The sequence below is a fragment of the Electrophorus electricus genome, chromosome 1, assembly GCF_013358815.1.
Source record: "Electrophorus electricus isolate fEleEle1 chromosome 1, fEleEle1.pri, whole genome shotgun sequence".
In the NCBI taxonomy this organism is placed as follows: Eukaryota; Metazoa; Chordata; class Actinopteri; order Gymnotiformes; family Gymnotidae; genus Electrophorus; species Electrophorus electricus.
Genome location: NC_049535.1, coordinates 33,842,076 through 33,862,541, shown reverse-complemented (window position 1 = coordinate 33,862,541; position 20,466 = coordinate 33,842,076). Strand labels below are relative to the sequence as shown.

Here is a 20,466-nt window from a genome sequence, read left to right as displayed (position 1 = left end):
GAAGCGCATCTCTGAACACGTGTATCTGTGTGTGTGTGTCTGTGTATATAGATAGATAGATAGCCAGATAGATAGAGACAAATTTGATTATCCGTAGTGAAGTAGTTTCCAGAGTAACAGAATGTTTCGGACAGAGGTCCTTCATCATAGTGAAGCACAGCTTGTGAAGCCGTGAACAGTGTGATGCAGTTTGCTTGCACAGCTGATGAAGGACCTGAATGAAATGTGGAAACCAGACACCTCACGCCAAGGGGGGACACGACATGGAAACTCCACCTCCACCAAGAAAGGTCCTGCAGTTCTGTATTAAATTATTTCATGAAAAACTGATGCATGCATGCACATACATGGACACACACACCACACAGGCGAGAGTGATTTAATATATTACGGTTTATTATTCATCACAACTGTTATCGTTATATTAATCATTAATTAAATACAATGTGTACATTTTGCTCTACAGCATCAAAGGAATGATGGTTATGTATGAGTTTACTTCATTTTCATGGTTTTACATGGTTTAACTTAAAAAAAGAAACAAAAATGCATAACAGGATGAGCTGAGAGAAACTAAAATAAAATGTGATGATTATTGCAAACAAGAACCCAACAAAAAAACTGTCAGATACAGAAAGAGAAGCAGAGATGCATAAGCCAAGCAGACTGTGTGGCCCTGCCCCCAAACTCGAAACTCAGATGCTTTTGCCAGGCAGGTGCATGGTGGGATCAATGACTGCTCAAATTGCTGGCCAGGAAAGTTTGAGCGATCAGACTTGGTGTCCCACAACCGTTGTGTGTTAGCAGAAGTGGATGGTCAAGTACAAGCCCGGAAGGACATTCCAGCAAGACTTCAGAGCTGCTCGCCGTCGGCGAGATGCCCCATTCTACCCTGGGCCCCCATGCCGCTGGGTGGTAGTCTTGTGCTTTGCAGCACAGGAGGTGACATGCTCAGAGGATCCTGAACTGTAGTTTCAGGGCTTCAAGAGATACGTGAGAAGAACAGAAGACAGCAGTGGATACAACATTGACATCCTGTTAGTCATGACTTCAGGGTTTGCATAGACGTTCTTTATTCATATTCTACCTGAAAGGTGGCACCAGCAGAGGAACCGACACCTATAGGTGAGGACGAGGTATGAGGAACCCTAGTTAAGACCAGGCCAGTATAAAACATCAAGCCGACGGGAGGGGGACACTCACGCATAGCTTAACCACATCAGCATCAGCATCAGCCAGCACATCAAGTCACTCTTCACCAAAGACCCACCAACATTACGGTGAATCAGCATTAGGGTCACAGATCTCTATGGGAATGTGACGGCGCTGTCCGACTTCCGGCGCGGCCAAGTTCCAAAGTGCTGAGAGGTGTGTAGGTTACACAATACTGAGGAGTGAGGCGCACTAGTGTAAAATTAGTTTACAGTTCACTACAGTATCTTTAATAAATCACACTAGAAAGATACTGGTTCCAGTGGCTTCCCGAGAGGCGTTAGGCCATGCCCCCTTCTTCACACCCAGATATTTTACAGTACCGTTTTGGACCTAAACTTCTTTATCCCCACCAACACTGATTAATCCAAATAGTTACATTTCAAACAGAGATGAGTAATAACTATAGCGCAATCTGAACACGTCAGAAAGTAAACTAGCTCTGTCAGACAAGAAATACTGTTTTAACTTGGAAGGGAAAAAAAAAGTGATTTTAAAACTGAGACTAAAATAAATAACTACTGCTTGGCTTTGTTCTCAGGGATGTAGGTAGAAAACGTGCAAAAAAACCAAAACAAAAACATATAAAACAAAGATTAATTTAAAACACTTTCAGAATTGACAGGCATCCTCTTTCCAGCAGCCCAAGGTATTCCAGTCAACTAGGCCACTGTATTCTTGCATAGAAAAATAATAACAATCAAATCTAAAATAAGAGAATGAACAGGAATAATTCACAATATATGGTTCATCTGGTTAAATTAACAAAACTTTGTACATTAATATATTACAGTCCAAAGGTGAAGGCCAGAGAAGTTAAAGCTACAATGTCATGACAGATGAAGAGATTTCACGGAGAGACACACTAGAGACCACTGCTGGACATCAGAACATCGCAGCAGTCAAAATTAGTGGTGTGCTTAGGACAAGTGGGAGGAAAAATAACACCGTCAAAAGGGATCAGTGCAATATCAGAGTAAATCCTTCATAAACAAGCCAATACATATTTAGTTTGACATAGGCCCACCCAGTCAGGTAAAGCGAAGCCTCTCCCTCACGTGGTGCGCTGCAGACAGGGACAGACAGACAGAAGGCCCAGTGCGGTGTTTCCTTCTGTGTTCAGATCTCACGTTCTCATTTAAGTTTCCCACCGATTCCAGTTTACTCCGCGGTAAAAACAAGCAAACAAACAAACAAAAAAAAAAACCCCAAAAAGGTCGTCAGACCCTCATGGGGGGAAAAGAAGGTAAGGGATGTTTGGGTGGAACCACGCCATGCTAAAGATCATCAGAAAGCAAAAGAAATCTCTTCATAACAACTGTAAACTTAAGACATTCATAAAGGTAGTTACAGAAACATCTAAACCCATTTTAAGTTGAAACGCATGTCAGATTTAGTACTGTTGCACGTTTGTACGATTTTCTGTAGGGCAGGAACCAAATACAGACTATTTCGACCAAAGTACCATTTCTAATAGACTTCATATCATCCTAGTGAATTTCGCTCTGCTCCATAACTCCTCTGCACCCCCTAGGGGACAAAGCACACATGTTCCTCTCTTAACGAAGGCCCGAGTCATGGGCAAGACTCCGCGGAGCATGAGAGATGAGAAGCGAGAGCAGGTAGCAATGGGACTGCAACACGTTTCGCTAGCTACCAAGGCACAAACACACAAAAAAAATAAAATTAAATAAAATTAAAATAAAAAAACAAACAAAAACACACTAACTAGGAACACTTTACAATAAATACAACCTTCTTGACATCCATTAATAACATTACTACTACTAGTACAATCGCTATAGTCTGTGTCTGCTTTAGTACGGTAATGACTTTAGCTCTTTAGGTTTGAAATTTCTTTTTGCGGCAGGCCGGTGTATCGGGGACAGGGAAATGGGTTTCTTATGTGTACCACTACAGCACCCAGACCAACAGACCTAAACCAACACACAGCCACCGCTGACCTGTCCGTGACGATGCTGATGGCAAACCCCAGCTCACAGCAGAGGTGTAGCTCTGCATGTACGGTTCAACACCCCCCCAGCCCAACACACACAGCACTGACATGGACAGAGTGCAGGGGACAGTCAGAGGAGGAGGGCTAGTCCACAAAAACGTGATCCGGACACAACGACGAGTCCTGGAGACGGAAGGCCCGTTAGCGGAGCTCGTCTGCGGCCTCCCATCCCCGAGCCGGGGAGCTCCACCAGCTCCGAGCTAAGGCAAGGACTTCGCTGCCGTGCCTTCGCCCTTCTCCTCTGACTCCGAGCCGCCGGCTGCTTTGTCCTTTTTCCTCCCTCCTTTTTTCTTCTCCTTCTTCACCTTCTCTTTCTCAGCCTTCTCCCTCTCCTTGTCCGCCTTGTCGCGTTCCTTCCTCTCCCGGAGTTTGTGTTTCTCCTCCACCTTCTCCTTCTTCTTGTCCTCTTTGCTCTTTTTCTTCTTCTTGCCATCCTCGTTCGCCGGTTCCAGAGCGGGCCCTGGCTCGGGCGCTGGCTCGGGCGCCGGGGAAGCTCGGGGCGGCTCCGCGCAGGGCAGCAGTGGGGAGTTGTTGGCAGTGGGCGAGGGGATGGTGGGCGTGACCTGCTCCGAGACCACCTTCGGGGAGGGGTAGAGGGCGTTCAGGACGGGAGCAGACGTGGCTGCCTCTGTGTCCGGTTCTGGTTCTGCCGCGGGTTTGGTCGCTAGCGGGCTTGGCCCGTGTGGGGCTTCAGCTCTCCCTCCTGCAGCCCCCCCGGTGAGAAGCAGCGGCCGGGACGACCCTGCAGATGCTGCCATTTCCATAGCGACCACCCCGCCCCCGAAACCCTGCAGGCCAGCCTCATGGCTCTTCTTAGCAGGGAGGAAGGACATCTTGGATTTGCGGAAGCCGGTGAGGGAGAGGAGGCTGGAGGAGGCGCGCAGGGGTCCGGGCTGGGGGGCGGGGCCACCCAGGAAGGACAGGCTGCCCCCGGAGCTGATGGCGGCAGCGCGGCGTTTCTGTTCGTGGATGGCGCGAGTGCCGTGCAGCCTGGGCGAGAGCTGGTGGGTGAGCTCACCACGAGACTCCCGCCACTTCCGCACCTGCACACTGCACTCGCGATCGATGAGAGCCTCCGTCACGGGCAGGGAGGTGACCTGCGGACAGAGGGAGAGAAAGTGTGTGTGTGTGTGTGTGTGTGTGTGTGTGTGTGTGTGTACCACCAGCACCAGCGCATCCTCTCTGAGAGCGTCTGGGGGGGGGGGGGGGGGTGTTCCTCAGACGCTCTATAGTCTCATATATATGTGTGTGTGTGTGTGTGTGTACCTCCAGCACCAGTGCATCCTCTCTGATGGCGTCTGGGGGGATGTTCCTCAGACGCTCCATAGTCTCATACATGCCCTGCAGCTCCCGCAGTTTATCCACAGAGCCCAGCATCTGCTTTAGCAGCACCAGACCCACGCGGAACACAATCTTCACCCCTACATGCACGCACGCACACGCACATAAAGAAATAAACAAGTGCAGCCAGAACCACACATGTGAGGTCTTAATCTGACACTAATGATGCTGGAACAAGAGAAAACCTTCACTATCACATCACTAAAGGTAAAAGTGTTCTGGCTTTAAAAACACTCATGAACACACAAGATGACTGATGAGAGAAGCTGACCATCTACTGCAACTGATCATCTGGACACACTGACATACAGTGTAAACAGAAACAAAACAGACTAGAAATGGATTAGAAACAATCCATGTTCTTATGAGGGCACCCTGAGCACCCTGTGGGTCAGCAGTCACTAAATAGAACGTACGCTACTGTATCGCATGTGTATAGTTCCTCTTATTCCAGCTAACTGGCACCAGATCAGAACACCCCTGCAGAAGTTAAAGTTCAGATCTGAGTTTGCTTGGTTTAAGTTCACAAAGTGAGCCAACTAAATCCACCAGCTGAGAGGCGGCAGGGCACGGGTCAGAGTCCAGCGCAGGGTGTCGAGTTCACGCCCAACACGCCCTCTGAACCAGAGAATGGAAACCGCTAGGCTGTGCTGCACTCTGAACCCTGACCTCCCATGGACATCTGTGCTCAGCTGCGCCCTCACCCTCGCAGAAGAACATGTCCCAGACGCGGAGTACACAGGCCCAGGGCAGCGTGCGGGAGAAGATGCACATGAACCACTCGGTCATGTATAGGATGGGGTCAATCTTGAACTTTTTCAGGTGACGATAGGCCATGGGGCACACGCGCCTAAGCAGGGAGAAGAAGATCTCTCCGTCCAGCTGGATGGCCTCCTGACAGGGGTCGGGTGGGGGGAGAAACCATAATCAGGACACACAAAGATGGCACGCGTTTTACTGACGACCTCTGGCTTTCGATCCAGCTGCTTTCAGACAAATACACAGGTGTGCATCACAGCAAGCAGTTCTACTGTTATGTTATAACAGTAAACAAGCACTATACTAGAGGAAGTTACAGTAATAAACAACAGACTCGAGTAACAGGAGATGCAGCAGTAGCACAGTAACGGAGAAGAGTGACATCACAGCCTCCGCAGGGAGAGGCCCAGCCCACCGTGGTAGCTGAAACATTTACTGCTGCAGCACTTTGCCCACTGGTGTCATGTGACTGACAACTACGACTAGCTCAGAAAGGCAAGCGGAGGGGTTACTGCAGTAACAAGGCTATAACGCACTCACCAGGCCAGCACTGTAGTAGCCGGGCAGGTATTTCTCACAAATCTGCACTAGGCACCAGAAGGCTTGCTGGTACACACAAAGAGAAGACAAACTGTTCAAACACATGCATCAGTGCAGCATTCATTACCACACAGCAATTTCTAAAGTCCCTCTCTCACACGCACACACACACACTTGATCAGCCACCTCTGTACTGTGTGTCCTCTGTACAGCTGCTAGCCCCAGTGCACGTCCCCCTCACCTCTGCAGGCATGTGCATGAGCAGCACAGCAGCCACTGGGGCCTGGGCCTGGCAGTAGCCCTCCTCCGGCCGGTAGACAGTGTAGGCCTTCAGTATGCGGTACAGATCCTGCTGCCTGCACCCACACACACACACCACACGCACAAGCATCCAAACACGCACACACCCACACAAATACAAGCACCCACACACACCCACACCCACACACACACCCAAACACACACAAATACAAGCACCCACATATACACACACCCAAATACAAGCACCCACACACACACCCAAATACAAGCACCCACATATACACACACACAAATACAAGCACCCACACACACCCATCCAAACACACACAAATACAAGCACACAAGCACACGCACCCAAACACACATACAAGCACACACACACATATATACATATATATACATATACACATATACATACACACACACACACATATATACATATATATATATATATATATATATATATATATATGTGTATATATGTATATATATATATATATATATATATATATATATATATATATATATATATATATATGTGTGTGTATATATATATATATATATATATATATATATATATATATACATATATACATATATACACATATACATATATATATATATATATATATATATATATATATATATATATATATATATATATATATATATAAGCACCCAAACAAGCACCCAAATACACATACACACGCACCACAAAATAATGTGAGACCGAGAAAGCGTGTCAAGATAGAAAACCTCCACAAACATAAAAACATTTCAGTCCACTACCACAAACCAGTACATTGACAAAGGGATGAGACAGACCAAAGATATCAGCGATGCTCACCCGTAACCTCCTCGCGCAGCAAACATCTCGTGGAAGGGAAACTGTCTGTGAAGGTCTTTCTCGATGATGTCCAACCATTTTGGGTCTCCTTGCTCTCTCTCCAGCTCCTGCAGGACAGAGAAGAGGATGCAGTGAGCCAAACGGGCAGAGCCGGGGACTGGACTCCCCAAGACCCAGAGAGTCTAAACCAGGACACACTGGACACACAGAACAGAACAGAATCTTTACTGTCATTGTACATGCGCAAGGAAGTTGTACATATTTTATACAATGAAACAAGGTATGAACTTATGTAAAGTGCATCCTACCAACACTCTTAAATGACTAATTTATTTCACCTGAATTTCTCCCCTCTGATGAAAAATGGGCAGTCCTTACGTAAACGTTATTCTCAAAAGCCCAAAAGCTGAGGCCCCTCCCACACAGTCCGTGTTCCTACTTTCACGCCCTCATCGACTCTGAACAACTTGGCTAAAGAACAAAAGCCTCAGCCAAATGTGCAGATGCACTGTAACATACACATGGACAAATATACGGGACTTCTCGAGAAACATTCTACACAGACCTAAATTTGATTTAATAAAGCACAAGGTCTCACACAAATCAGAGAACCCCCAACACAAGGACTGCACTTGTACAATCATGGGTTCATCATAAACATATCAAAAGGTGTTATCATATTTTGTTTTTAACTAAAATGCCCTGAATGTTTCATATATACAACTAATGCAGTTATCACACAAACAATTTTACTTGATAATACTATTAAAATGTTTACTTGATAATACTATTAAAAAGTGTTCCCTGGATCTTTAAGATTTCATTCAAAACTAATAATAATATATGCAATATCTGCCAACATTACATGCTACATGACTATGTGTCCACTGTATGAGTCATACAGTCATAATGTATGACTGTATGGGAGGGAGAGAGAGAGCGGGAGAAAGACAGTGACAGAGACGCGGACCAGACCTCAAACTTGCCGAGGTTGGTCTTGAGGAGCTCTTCACTGTTGGAGAGCAGCTGCCATGCCCTTGCCCTCAGAGAGGACGGGATGCCCTTCCTACAGCGAAGCTTCACCTGCAGGAGACCGGCGCACACCGTTACACACACACACACAAACTCATACACACCTTTATATACTCTCGAATAGTCTCACACACTCTCATCTTACACACACACACACACACACTCTCTCTCTCTCTGACACACACACTTATCTATTCTTTCAAACATGTTTCTATACCCTCAGTCTCTCTCTCACACGTACATTTACTCTCATACATACCTTTATACACCGTCACTCACACTCTCATACACACCTTTATATACTCTCAAATAGTCTCACTCTCAGGTTACACTCTCTCTCTCTCTCTCTGACACTCTTATCTACTCTCTTAAACATTTATAAATATTTATAAACAGTCTCTCACATGCATTTACTCCTTCATAGACACCTTTATATACTCTCAAAAATAGTCATACTTAGCTTAACTACTAACTCACTCACACACACACACACACACACACACACAAACACACACACACACATCTACACCGTTATATACTGAGTCTCTCTCACACACACACTTATCTACCCTCTCAAACATGTTTATATACCTTCTCATATATAACAGTCTCACACACACACACACACACACACAGGTGGATGCACTCGGATGCATGGTTGGACAGACATGGTTGCATACAACCCATGAGTTTCTGGGGTTTTGTTTTTACATAACAGAATATAAACAAACACTGTGTAATGGAGCATAATGTACATAAATACAGATAATGTAACAGCAATATGTAGAAACTAGAAATGCCATATAACAGCTTGGGCGGTCATGTGCACGATTATACACGCACGCAAGCACACACACACACACACCCCCGTGTAGGGTCCTGTGATAAAAATTAGGAGATAACTCATGTCTCCATGCAGGACACATCATGCGGTGGTGCTGTGTGATCTGGTCCTTTTTTCTCTCTTGAATTAATGAAATGTGCATAGAAATGAGCTTTGTGTGAAACCACTGAACAATATCCATTTGTCTGTAAACCCATGCCATGCATGTTCATGTAGAGTGAGACCCACACTGACTTGTGGAATTGTGAGTGAGCTCCTAAAGCAGGGCGACTGCCGGCCAGGAGGCATGGAACACCGCAGCTGGTCCCAGCTTCATCTAACCTTCGTTCCCTCTGTCTTGTCATTATATACATTCTGGACTGGACTCGTGTCGGACTCATGCCGTCTTACCAAGGCCGGGCCGCAGTCGCTCTGCTTTCTCTCTGGGCAACGACTGACCTTGGGGAAGCGGCGAGCGATCCATTTGTCCCAGTTTTTGAACATTTCCAACCACTTCGTCTCTCTGTGTCGCGCCACCTCTACGCTGGTCTCCTTCTCACTAGGAGGAGCAAGAGGAAGAGCATGATTAAAAATAAAGGGCATTTGAGATCTTGAGATGTAAGAGACCGTCTCTCTGCGCTAGGACGTACTAATCACGTGCCGAACCAAACAAAGTGCACTGAACTGAAGTAACACTAAAGTGAAACCATGACTGAAATAAAACCACATGTTTCCCCTCTAGCCAAAAATCTCTGCGAAGTTCAAAACATCAGCATTGCCAATCTGAAGCGAGCATGGCGTTAGTCTGCCGAGCGAGAGCTCCATCCTCCATGTGGGGGCCTCCACGCACTCCTTTTTGGCTCTTCGCACTAGGAGCAGTTTGAGAGGGACGACGGGCTGGAAGAGTAGCAAGGACAGAGACCGTCTCAGCACTGTCTGAGTCACAGCAGTGTTCTCAGCACTGTCTGAGTCACAGCAAAGAGAAATAAAGGACACAGAGAGGTTGGAGTGGATATAGTCATGTCAGAGAGAGAGAGAGAGAGAGAGAGAGAGAGAGAGAAAATAGAGTCAGGAAGGGGATAGATAGAAGAAGCAATCTGCATGCTGGGAAAAGACTGAGATAAGGCACATCAGTTCGACGTGGGTGTCTACTGGCCCACTGTGCGCACACACACTGCCTGTGTTAATTATTAACAGCCTCTAATACAAGGCAGTTGGATCACTCGGATCCCTGGGAGAGGACCTAACCATGCTGTGTAGCTCCACACGTTAATTCCGGGTCAGTGTAGGCGCAGAGTTACAACCTGGCTACCCAACCACAGGGCCCTGTGAGCCATCTCAGCAGTGAGGCCAAACGCCAAGCACACGGCGCATGGCCACAGGAATGCACTGCTAGTGCACAGACGGCTCTGAGACCCAAGCCTGAGTCCAAACCCTCAGGTCCAGTTCAGAGCCAGTACCCACCACTCTGACCGAAAGCATCCGAGCGGTCAGAAGGGCAAAAACAAAGCACTCAGCACAAACGGTGGAGAACCATCTCACCGCGCCTGAACATCCCGACCTGAACCTCACCAGCTCCTCCACCGTCATCACAAACAACGAAGTCTGATATGATTCCATAAATGCCCTAAGATAGCAGAGCATCATTTCTGATGATTACAACATGTAAAATATTAATAACAACAACAATAATAATAATAATGGAAGCCCAGGCTGAGGTACAGGAAGTGGTGTGTGTGAGCGTGTCAAACAGAGGCTCCACCCACTTGCTCTCGCTGTACTGCGCTCCTCCGAGAAAGCCGTACTTGTCCGTGCGCCTCATTGCCTGCCCGTTGATCTCAGAGTCCGAGCCCAGGGAGCTGGCATCGTCACCCAGGCCCGAGAGTGACTCCAGCGTGCCCGAGAACATGCTGGCAGACTCCAGGTAGCTGAGGGTGTCTGGGGCCGGGCGAGGGTGGGTGTGCACCACGGAGGGCAGAGGAGCTGCCTCCTGCACTATGAGAGATGGAGGTGTCATCTTGGAGGCGACGGGAGATTCGGGGGTGTCGGGGTTGGCGACGACGGAGCAGCTAGTGATGGGATTCAGTGACTGAGTGGCTGTCTCTGCTTGGGAAGGTGGTGCTTTCAGGTCACCATCGAATGGAGGGTGCGAGAGGGAGGGGTTTGGGCCCACGGCATGTCCTGATAGGGCGGAGACAGTGGGGGAGGGACACTGCAGGATGTCTGATGAGGAGATGTGATTAGGCGTCTGGTTATCCTGCGAGATGGGGTTTATATTAGCTTTAGGATTATTCCCTGGGGAAGAGGACATCTCTTCTGCTACTGTCGATCGTAGTGGTCCTTCTTCAACAGTGTGCTGTTCTAAAGACTCGGAAGCAGCCGGTAAATCCCCGTGTGCAGGTGTACCACCCTCTGTTCCTACATCTACCTCCACCCGCAGACCACAGCCTTCCTTCGACTCTGCTTGCGAAGAGGCGTTGTTCGGGGCGAGGGCAGGAGAGGGCAGTTGCTCCGGGTTCTGCCCCTGCACCGTGCTGCCCATCACAGCCCTGTCGCCATAGAGGGCAGATCTGGGGATGGGCATGCTTCTGGACGACTCTGAAGGCAGAGCGTGTGAACCAGAGCCGGGGGCAGCGGGCACCAATTGCTCTGGCCCGCCTGGAGGAGAGGGGCTGAGGGCAGAGACCTCAGCCATCACTCCTCTCTGCTACTGCAGTCTGGAAAGAGAGAAAGAGAGAGGGTGATAATCAGAGAAATGAACAGATACATAAAATTAAGAGATTATCTTCTTAGTTTAAGTAACGAGTACAATAACTCTGAGATAGTTATCACTGCACAGAGGTTTCTCTCATTTGGAGGAAAAATATATTAGGTTACTGCTACTACTAGAGTCCATCAGCTGTAGGAAAAGTGCTTCTACAACTATAATTTTTAGTGAAAGAGGAAGTCATAGCTGGCATTTGAAGACAAGATCATCCAAATAACAGCAGCAGCACACGTCCTCCAACCCCGGAGTCCCAGCCAGTCTGACTGCTGCCGGGTGGCGTCACAGGAATGCAACACTTCCCATTTCACCAGTAAATAAATCCACGAACCGCCACAGAAAGCCAAAATTAAGACGCAGCCTAATATTTTAAAATGACGGAAACACTGAGTGATAAGAGACATATAAGTGGAGAGGGAAGTGAGACGTCTTCAGCAACAACCAAAGCTTCTGCAGAAAGGCCAAAGGCACGTACTGTTGAGCGTCTGTGCCCGCCAACCAATCACAGACCCCGAGGATTCACCAGACGTGGTTAAGACTCTGTGCTGCAGGTAACCATGTTTCGATGTCTCAGCCTTCCAGTATAATCGTTACATAAGTGGTACATGTACAGAAAAACGGGGTCACGGGGAGATTCCGCAGTCTTAATGTGGTGATAGCCACTACAGCACCCCCAGTTTCTATAAGCAAACTTTTTGCCTTCGTCATCAGACAGGCACTGAGTACCAATCAAGATCTCAAATTCTCACACTGAAACCCTCTGAAACGTACATGCAGAAATCTACTGGTACCAACACCATCTCTACAGAGAAGCTCCACTAATGTTTCACTGCAGTGATTTTCAGTATTACATGATTTCAGCATGGTGCCCGGGGAACAGTGCATCACTGTACCAGTTAGAAATCACTTCCTCTGATTATACACAAAGTGCACGACGCACGCCCACATCACAAGAGGTCAACATTGGAAATTTAAAATTCGGCTGCACACGCCTGCTCCAGGAGTCCACATCTATTACTGTTAACTTTAAGTTGGAAATGCATTTTTGCCACCACTTTATCACAGATGCCTTCTAACAGACTCATGTAACTCAAGTCTTGCCACAGTCTTTATTGGCTCCTTCAGAAGTCTGGGTTTGCTCTCAGACTGTCCCTGAAAGGTAGATATTTGCAAAGACTAGATGTTTTTAACACAATCTTTATAAACGCAATAATGTTTACACAAACACAAGTGTATTTAAAGCACAAGCATTAAGACTACTTAGTCAAGACTATGGTAAGTGTGTACAAACAATTCAAGATTGTGAATTTCTTTCTTTGACATAGACATGGTTTTTATTTCATGATCCTATAGTAAACTCCTCTCAGTATGAGACATAAACCAAGCTCATTATGCATTACAATCACATGCGTACGCTTTATATATTTGCAGGCTCCGCTGTAAAACCTGACTGCTCAGACCGCCCACAAAGGCCCAGAGACCCAGACAAAGCGGGATACTAACGTCACTAGTGCTGTGGCATCAGTCAATGTGCGCTCATGTCGTCCGCGACTGGTCTGGGCATCTGCTTTGCATGTTCTCACACTCGTAAATTTGTACGTAGAGGGTTTCAAAACAACACACTGATTTGTTGTGCAAAGCAATGCCAGGAAAAAAAGGCAATATCAGTTACTACAATAGGTTGCCTAAAGCTGAGATGGCATGGCAGAGGAAGTCTAACGTCTGCGTGTAACGTTTTTCATCTACTGAAGCAGCACACAATTCATCCTCAAACTGCTGTGAGCTAAAAACACTGAAGTTTAAAAAAAAAAAAAAAAAAAAAGTTCATTTGTATTTATTGGCCATTACACAGCTACAAAGGCAGGGTGATCTTATTACTATAAAGTTGAGAGTAAGCTCGTTTAAAAAAAAAAAAAAAAAACAACACTTACTGTACTGTAAAAAGAAACGGGAAACACTTCTTTTTTACTATTATTTCCCCTTTAACATCTGTCTCCTAAAGCTCCCTGTGACAGCCTGCAAGAGGTTAAAGAGGAAGTAGCTCCTTGAGACTTTTGAGTTGGCTACTCTGTTGTTGTGGATGGAAAATAAAACACATTACTAAACGTTCTTGAAGTGTAAAGCAATACATCAGCCCTGGTGAGTTTAAGTGTTGCGTCTTGTCAGGGACGATGCAGTAATTTCGCGTGTGACTCCACCCAAACAGTCTGGAGATTATTATCGCGGAATCAGAGATGGCTAGTAAAGTAATAGTATTGACATATCGGGATATCAAATGAAATGAAGTATAGATTGGAACAGAATCCTAAAAAAAGTCTTCTCGTGGCATGTACTTAACACTGCGACATCCAACGCGATGCCCATAAGCGAGACATGTCATTCAGCGCCACACAGGCGGTTAGGCCGGCTAGGTCTGAAGGATGGACAGCCTGCCTAGCCGACTGTAAGGCAATCCGTAGGTGACAGCTTGTACCGTCAGCGTGGATTTGTCCCGTTTGTTGCTAAACATCACATCCAACACGGAAAAACGGCGAAAGCAAGAACCAGAGCGATACGGGACAAATACTGACACATCGTAGCGTTTTACACCGCTTCTGGGCATTTATCTAGCCAGAGCTGAAAACGGGCGTTTAGCCAGAACCGCTAACTGTGACTAAACATGTCTTATTGTAGCTGCTCACCACACAGGGCAGGGCCCGGTACTGTGTTATACTTAATTTAACAAGGAGTAGTAGTTGACAGACTGGGACATTTGCAGCCTCCAGTTAGGTAGCTGGCAAGCTCAGCCATCCTAGCTAAGCAGCTAAATTCCTAAAGTGCTAACCTGGCCTGTTAGTTGGCTAGCAAGCGAGCTAGCTTGGTCCGACTTCTTAACAGGCCTCAACGGGGTCCTCGGCCCAAATTTACGCCTATTACACGATAAACTCACCCGCAGTCCGCCTGGACGTCCAGGGGGTCTTAACGGTCCCCCCCCCCACTGCTTCGGTTAACGAGGCGCCCTTCTTCTTTGAATGGGCCTTTTCAGCGGTCAGCAGGCCAAATAAAATACCGTGCCTTCAAAACGGGTACAAAAACACGTCCCCTCCGAATTTCTTGGCCGGTTGTCTTCGGTCTCTGGGCTGGCCGTTAGCTGGCTATCTTAGCGGCTATTTCTCCGCGGGTGCTGTAGCCCCACTTCAGAGTAAACAGGATCCAACGTCCAGCCCTTGTTTAGTTTGTCGGACCACCACCACAGAAGGTGTCAGACGACCGGGGGGTGAACCGCCTCAGGCTGCCGTGACTCTCTCCGCGCGAGGCTGCGCTTTCTACAAGCGTGAGTGACAGTTCCGGGGCGTGCTGGCAGCTGCGCGCAAGCGTTGCACTCGGGGCTTGTGCGAGGGCAAGCCACAAAGCTGCTTTTCCTATTAAAATCGTGTTAAGGTATTTGCGGCGTATTGTGATGATTTAAGGTACAGAACAAAGACTGAATCAGTCAATCATTTAGACAATGGGGTGGTTTATAATGACTCAGTGTAGGCTACATGCACGAAAGGGACTTCATTATCCCACCATTCTAATACTGACCGCGTTATACGTGCAGCAATATGCTCTCGTCTGTTCACCTAGTTTACGACCACAAATGAGAATTCTTAAGGAGGAGCAATGCCGGGTATCTGCAAATTTTTTTTTTGCTTAATATTATTATCGCGATCTAATTTTAACTTGACCTAAAGGCCATAGATATAGCTCATAGGCTACATATACACAGTCTATGTAATACTAATTTTATTCTACTCCTATATCTCTAAGTCGATTATTCTAAAAGGGAATTCGTTCCTTATATGGACACTGCGTCGGTCTACACGCGCAACCATCTCATCACTGACGTAGCTCGTTCTCTTCCGTAAGGGGCACGAGTCAGAGACGCGTGCGTTCCGTTGCGCAGGGATACGCGGTGCCGTTGTACTGCCTACATACTAGGGCAAATGAGCCTGATTAAAACACCTCTTCACTTTTGAATGTAACGTGCTGCGACCCTGGCTAGGCTGGGAGGCCGTAACATAGGCTTTTGAGTATTACAACAGTAGAAATGAGTAATGGGATGAACAACCAGACAAAGAGCAAGTGTATTTACAAGTTTTTGGTGTTTAAAGACAAGAAACTGGTGCAATCGCGTCATGTGTGACCAAGGCCAACACAACAAACAAAACTACACTAGAAACAAAACGCCGACTGACTAAGCTAGCAAAAAGAAATTTACAATGACTACACTGTTAGAAACAAAGATAAACCCACACCCAAACAAAATGGCACCCACTCCTTACCACCAGTGTGTAGCTATATACAGGACAATATACATACAAGAAACATATTATCCAGCAATCAGTCAAGGGGCAAACCCAAAGACATACACAAAGTCTAGCATACACAAGCTCAAAATATAGCAACAAGTCCCAACCAACGTCAAACTCTTTGTCTCTTCCTCTTCCTTTTATATTGTCCGCTGCTCACCGGAACACCTGGTATGGATCGGGATGGGGGATACCGGAGAGGCAGAGGCAGAACCTGGAACACGGAATGCAGACACCCAGGCGGACAAAACAAACGACATCACGCAAAATGCCCCGTTTGCTTGTTTCTCTTGACAACTAAGGAAAAGTTAACATCATTATTATTTTTTTGACTGATTTGGCAACATTTTTGAATAGGTTATAATAAAACACACACACAGACACACACACACGTGACATTTTCTGCTTATTATTTGCGCTCAGCGATATTCCATCAGACAGTCGCCATATCTTGACAGGCACACCATGACTGATAAGTGAACTTTCGTTTCATCTTCACTACTTATTATTCATTGCTTCATACGAACTGTGTTCATTCCATATGGTTTGGAATCTCATTTAAAGTGGCAGAAATCCTTGTGTAGTCTCTACTTTTTAAAGGAAACTTCTAGGCCGTTGGGACACACCTAGGATCTCTCGTGAAGCATCCTGTAACTCACCTGTGCCAAATAAAATATTTGGGGGAAAAAACAAAAAACTTTCCCCCACTTTTCTCGTTGGTTATTGTGTCAGAAGTTAAACATTCTTTATGAAATTAGACAAAAATTGTACTTTGAAGAGATACCAGGCCTTTTCTGCTAAACAGCTGGAGGGGCGTCTATTCTCTGTGAATCAACTAGCAAACTGCTGCCACCTGCTGGGAAAAATATGCCACCCAGTCCTGGATGGTTTGTGCGTTCATATTGCAGAATCGGCCTTTTAGATGTTCCAGTGTTCATAGAACAAATCAATAGTAAAATAAAATCATCCGTGATCTCTTTTTTCATGCTGTACCAACGTGCAAAGCTCTGTTTGGCAGCTAATTGTAGAGCCATTTGTGTAGCCCTCTGGGATAAGTGTTATATTAAAAAAAACCAAACCTCTGGGATAAGTGTTATATTAAAAAAACAAACCTCTGGGATAAGAGTGTTATATTAAAAAAACAAACCTCTGGGATAAGTGTTATATTAAAAAAACAAACCTCTGGGATACGTGTTATATTAAAAAAACAAACCTCTGGGATAAGTGTTATATTAAAAAAAACAAACCTCTGGGATAAGTGTTATATTAAAAAAAAAAACTCTGGGATAAGTGTTATATTAAAAAAAAACCTCTGGGATAAGTGTTATATTAAAAAAAACAAACCTCTGGGATAAGTGTTATATTAAAAAAAAAACCTCTGGGATAAGTGTTATATTAAAAAAACAAACCTCTGGGATAAGTGTTATATAGAGAAATAGTACAGTTGTATTAGAAACATTTATAAATGAAATTATCAGCAAATATACTTAGCACAGGTATTCAAATTACCACATTGTCAGTTTTTAATCAAATCCCGTTCGTGAAAATAGTTATTTAAATGTAATAATTTGAATCACTGTACAGGCACACAGAGAAGAACTATTCCACAACTGTTTATTACCAGACATCATGACTGCACGTCATTTTCGCTCGTCCCAGGCAGTCACGAGACAACTGCAGAGTAAACATCAGTGTCCCCAAGGAGGTCTGTGTCATTTTTATCACCTGTTGGAATAGAACTGTTAAAATCTGTCCCACAAAGGTGCGTGTCTTTGATATTTTACATGAGTGCAAAGTGCATTACTAATGCATTCCAAATAAACTCTTCAGGAGCACAACACAGGTGTGTTGCACGGTGCAAGACTAGAAATGTGACCAACAAAAAATTATGATTCATTGTCGAGAAAAAAACCCTCCGCATAGGAGATTTACATGGATGAGATCCAGGTAAGATACATAATACATATTACTATACTTCAAAGGGTCATTCTGAGTCATGATACACCTGGATTAGTGCTTCTGTTGCCCACATAAATTAGTTGTGTAATGAACGTTAGGAAACATGTTAGTTGGGCTCCAAATGTGGGCTCCAATCCAGGATGAATAGGCAGAATCCTGAAGGAACCAAGAGACTAGGAGCAAGGCGTCGTATGAGGGAGAATCGGAGGTCGTTAACCAGGAAGGCCAACTGAAGGAGGATAAAACCCGCACTTACCCATCATGAAATGGCAACACTTCCCAAAGAAGTCAGTGAGAGGGGAGTATATACATGAGGAGAGAGAGTACGTAATAGGAAGGAAACAGGTTAGGAACATCAATACTCCGGTGATGGCAATCTGGTTCATCTGGGAGAGTCCCTGGAATGGGAAAATCTGGGTGTGACAATTCTAGAGGGCTATGCAGTATTCGTGACAAGTTGGAATGTGGCAATTACAATTATGGCATTTAGCTGATGCTTTTATCCAAAGCGACTTACAATTATGACTGAATACACCTTGAGTAATTGAGGGTTAAGGGTCTTGCTTAGGGGCCCAACAGTGGCAATTTGGCAGAGGTGGGACTTGAACTGGCAACCTTCCAATTGCGAGTACCACTGAGTTTCTCCTGTTCATGACATTTTCTACTTTACATATTTATTTAGGGTATACTATTTCAGATTTTATGGAAATCATTTTCTTGAACTGTCATGTCCTATAAAAACACAGATGGTGGGAGTTTGTGTTCAGATCAGTCAAGGCAACCAAACCCGCTCCTGGTGTGTCACAATTGACAGCAGTCACCTTTTTCCCCCTTCTAAAGAGATTGTATGTGCACTGTAGTCTGGTAACCGACAGCTGGACAGGCAGGGCTATGAGTTTTCAGACTTGTGTGGAAACCAGTCTGCTCCTCCGACACAGTGACCGTCCAGTGGTTGGAGGTGGGGGGCTGGACGACCACAAATATGAAAATTCCTTCCACTGGAATGCCAGGAATGAGAGTTTATTGCGACGGTGTGATGCACAACGTCTCTATCCCACACTAGACGTGATGTTTGAGTGAAATGACAATAAACAGGTAGCTGGACTTTTAAATCTGTCAGTTTTGTTTAAATGTTTAAAAAGCATTTAAAAAAAAGTTTTATTTGCCAAAGTTAATAAAAAACACGATCGGTTGAATTCCAGATACAAGTACTGTTGGTCTTGATGTTCTTTCAAAAAAAATTTTAGAAACCAAAACTTCAGAGCAGCCTGGCCAGAACGCGAGCTGGCCTCGTGACTCCGCAGGACACGTGATTAGAGTGTATTTGCGTGGCACTGCACGGGAGACCCACTTGTGAATACATGTAACGTGTCTGCAGGCATTCTGCTATCATAATTACCCACATTGTGAAACCACAGTTTCCATAATTACGGCGTGCTGACAGTAAAATGAAACCGACAGTGAGCGTTCAGAAAGGAAAGACTACACCTCGGAGACGAATACGATGTGTCACGCTGACCAATACAATACATATCTTAACGAAATAAATGTCAGAAATTTAAAAAGAAAAGTCTGACAGTAGGGCTGAGACAACGATAATGACATTAGATAGAAAGCTTTCATATTTACTAAACAAGGTCTGCGATCAATGTCCTCTACTAAAAGCCGAGTGGCATTCTAGACGCACCGCCTTGGCTGGCCTCTCTGTCTGCAGGGAATGGGCTCTCGCCTTCCGGCTGTGTGTTCCGTAGCGCCAAGTCACTAAATGTAGTCCAATATGTTATTTGTTTCCCACCACGATATTTGTACCTGGGGCAATAAAGCCGTCTTTCTTTAGGCGAGCGATCTATACGCGCCCGGCTGAGGTCGCGCACACTGGCCAAACTTCACGTGGTCTCTGCGCGTTCTTTTCACAAGATACTTTACGTTCACAGAGCATGCACACTCCCTGGTGTCTGAGAAGATTGCTCCATTTTATGTCCAGAAGAGGGGGGGGGGGGTGTTTGGACCTGCGTCCTAATCTCTCTAAACTGTGTGATGGAAGCCCTGGACCTCACCAAGGAGAAAGCAAAGGAGCGCAGAACAGCGGATGAGAAGGTGAAGTGGGAGCATTAGCACGCACTGGAGGACGATTAAAGGCTCATACACTGTCTGACCGAGTAATCCTCCATAACCGCCTTTACCGTTGGGGCACCTTCTCTGACGGCAACTAATGTGCCTAATTACCTGTTTCTACAAAGCATCACTTCACGATGCTACCACATTAAAAAAATTCGAGATTTATTTTGTTGCTAAGAAGAAACCCTCAAACAAAACAAAATAACAGTTTAACGTTTATTGGCAATAATTACAGATTAGATTGTGTTCTGTTCTGCAGAGGTGCATAGTTACAAAAGACACACACACACACACAGACACACACACACAGACACACACACACACACACACACAAACACACACACACAACCATTTTTATCTTTTAGTTACTTTGTGCTTTTTCATGCGGTATAATAATATGAATAATCTCAAACCTCAGTCAGGGTGTTGAGTCATGCAAGGCTCTCACCCAGATGTTGAAAC

The 20,466-nt window shown here is 45.5% G+C and overlaps 1 protein-coding gene and 1 long non-coding RNA gene across 2 annotated transcripts; both read right to left on the bottom strand.

Annotated features, from left to right (window-relative positions):
* Positions 1–375: 375 nt before the first annotated feature.
* LOC113580847 (TBC1 domain family member 10A) lies at positions 376–14,941 on the bottom strand. The gene is made up of 10 exons (XM_027015664.2): positions 14,526–14,941; positions 10,599–11,549; positions 9,292–9,391; positions 7,953–8,060; positions 6,978–7,084; positions 6,111–6,225; positions 5,870–5,935; positions 5,275–5,464; positions 4,496–4,650; positions 376–4,326 (listed from the first exon to the last, which is right to left on the bottom strand). The coding sequence occupies exons 2-10, from the start codon at positions 11,525–11,527 to the stop codon at positions 3,430–3,432; spliced, it is 2,667 nt and encodes an 888-aa protein (XP_026871465.2). The 5' UTR covers positions 11,528–11,549; positions 14,526–14,941; the 3' UTR covers positions 376–3,429.
* Positions 14,942–15,678: 737 nt separating this feature from the next.
* On the bottom strand, positions 15,679–19,840 carry LOC113580834. The gene is made up of 4 exons (XR_003411006.2): positions 19,574–19,840; positions 18,143–18,284; positions 17,549–17,652; positions 15,679–16,141 (listed from the first exon to the last, which is right to left on the bottom strand). It is a non-coding gene; the product is annotated as an uncharacterized LOC113580834 (long non-coding RNA).
* Between the last annotated feature and the right edge of the window lie 626 nt (positions 19,841–20,466).

Bases quoted from the DNA above. Each gene is read 5' to 3' on its own strand.
- LOC113580847 (XM_027015664.2), bottom strand. From the start codon at position 11,527: ATGGCTGAGGTCTCTGCCCTCAGCCCCTCTCCTCCAGGCGGGCCAGAG. The intron at 8,061-9,291 runs GTCAGTCGTTGC...GGTCTCCTGCAG, and splicing joins TCGCTCGCCGCTTCCCCAAG to GTGAAGCTTCGCTGTAGGAA. The intron at 7,085-7,952 runs GTCTGGTCCGCG...TCTGTCCTGCAG, and splicing joins CCAACCTCGGCAAGTTTGAG to GAGCTGGAGAGAGAGCAAGG.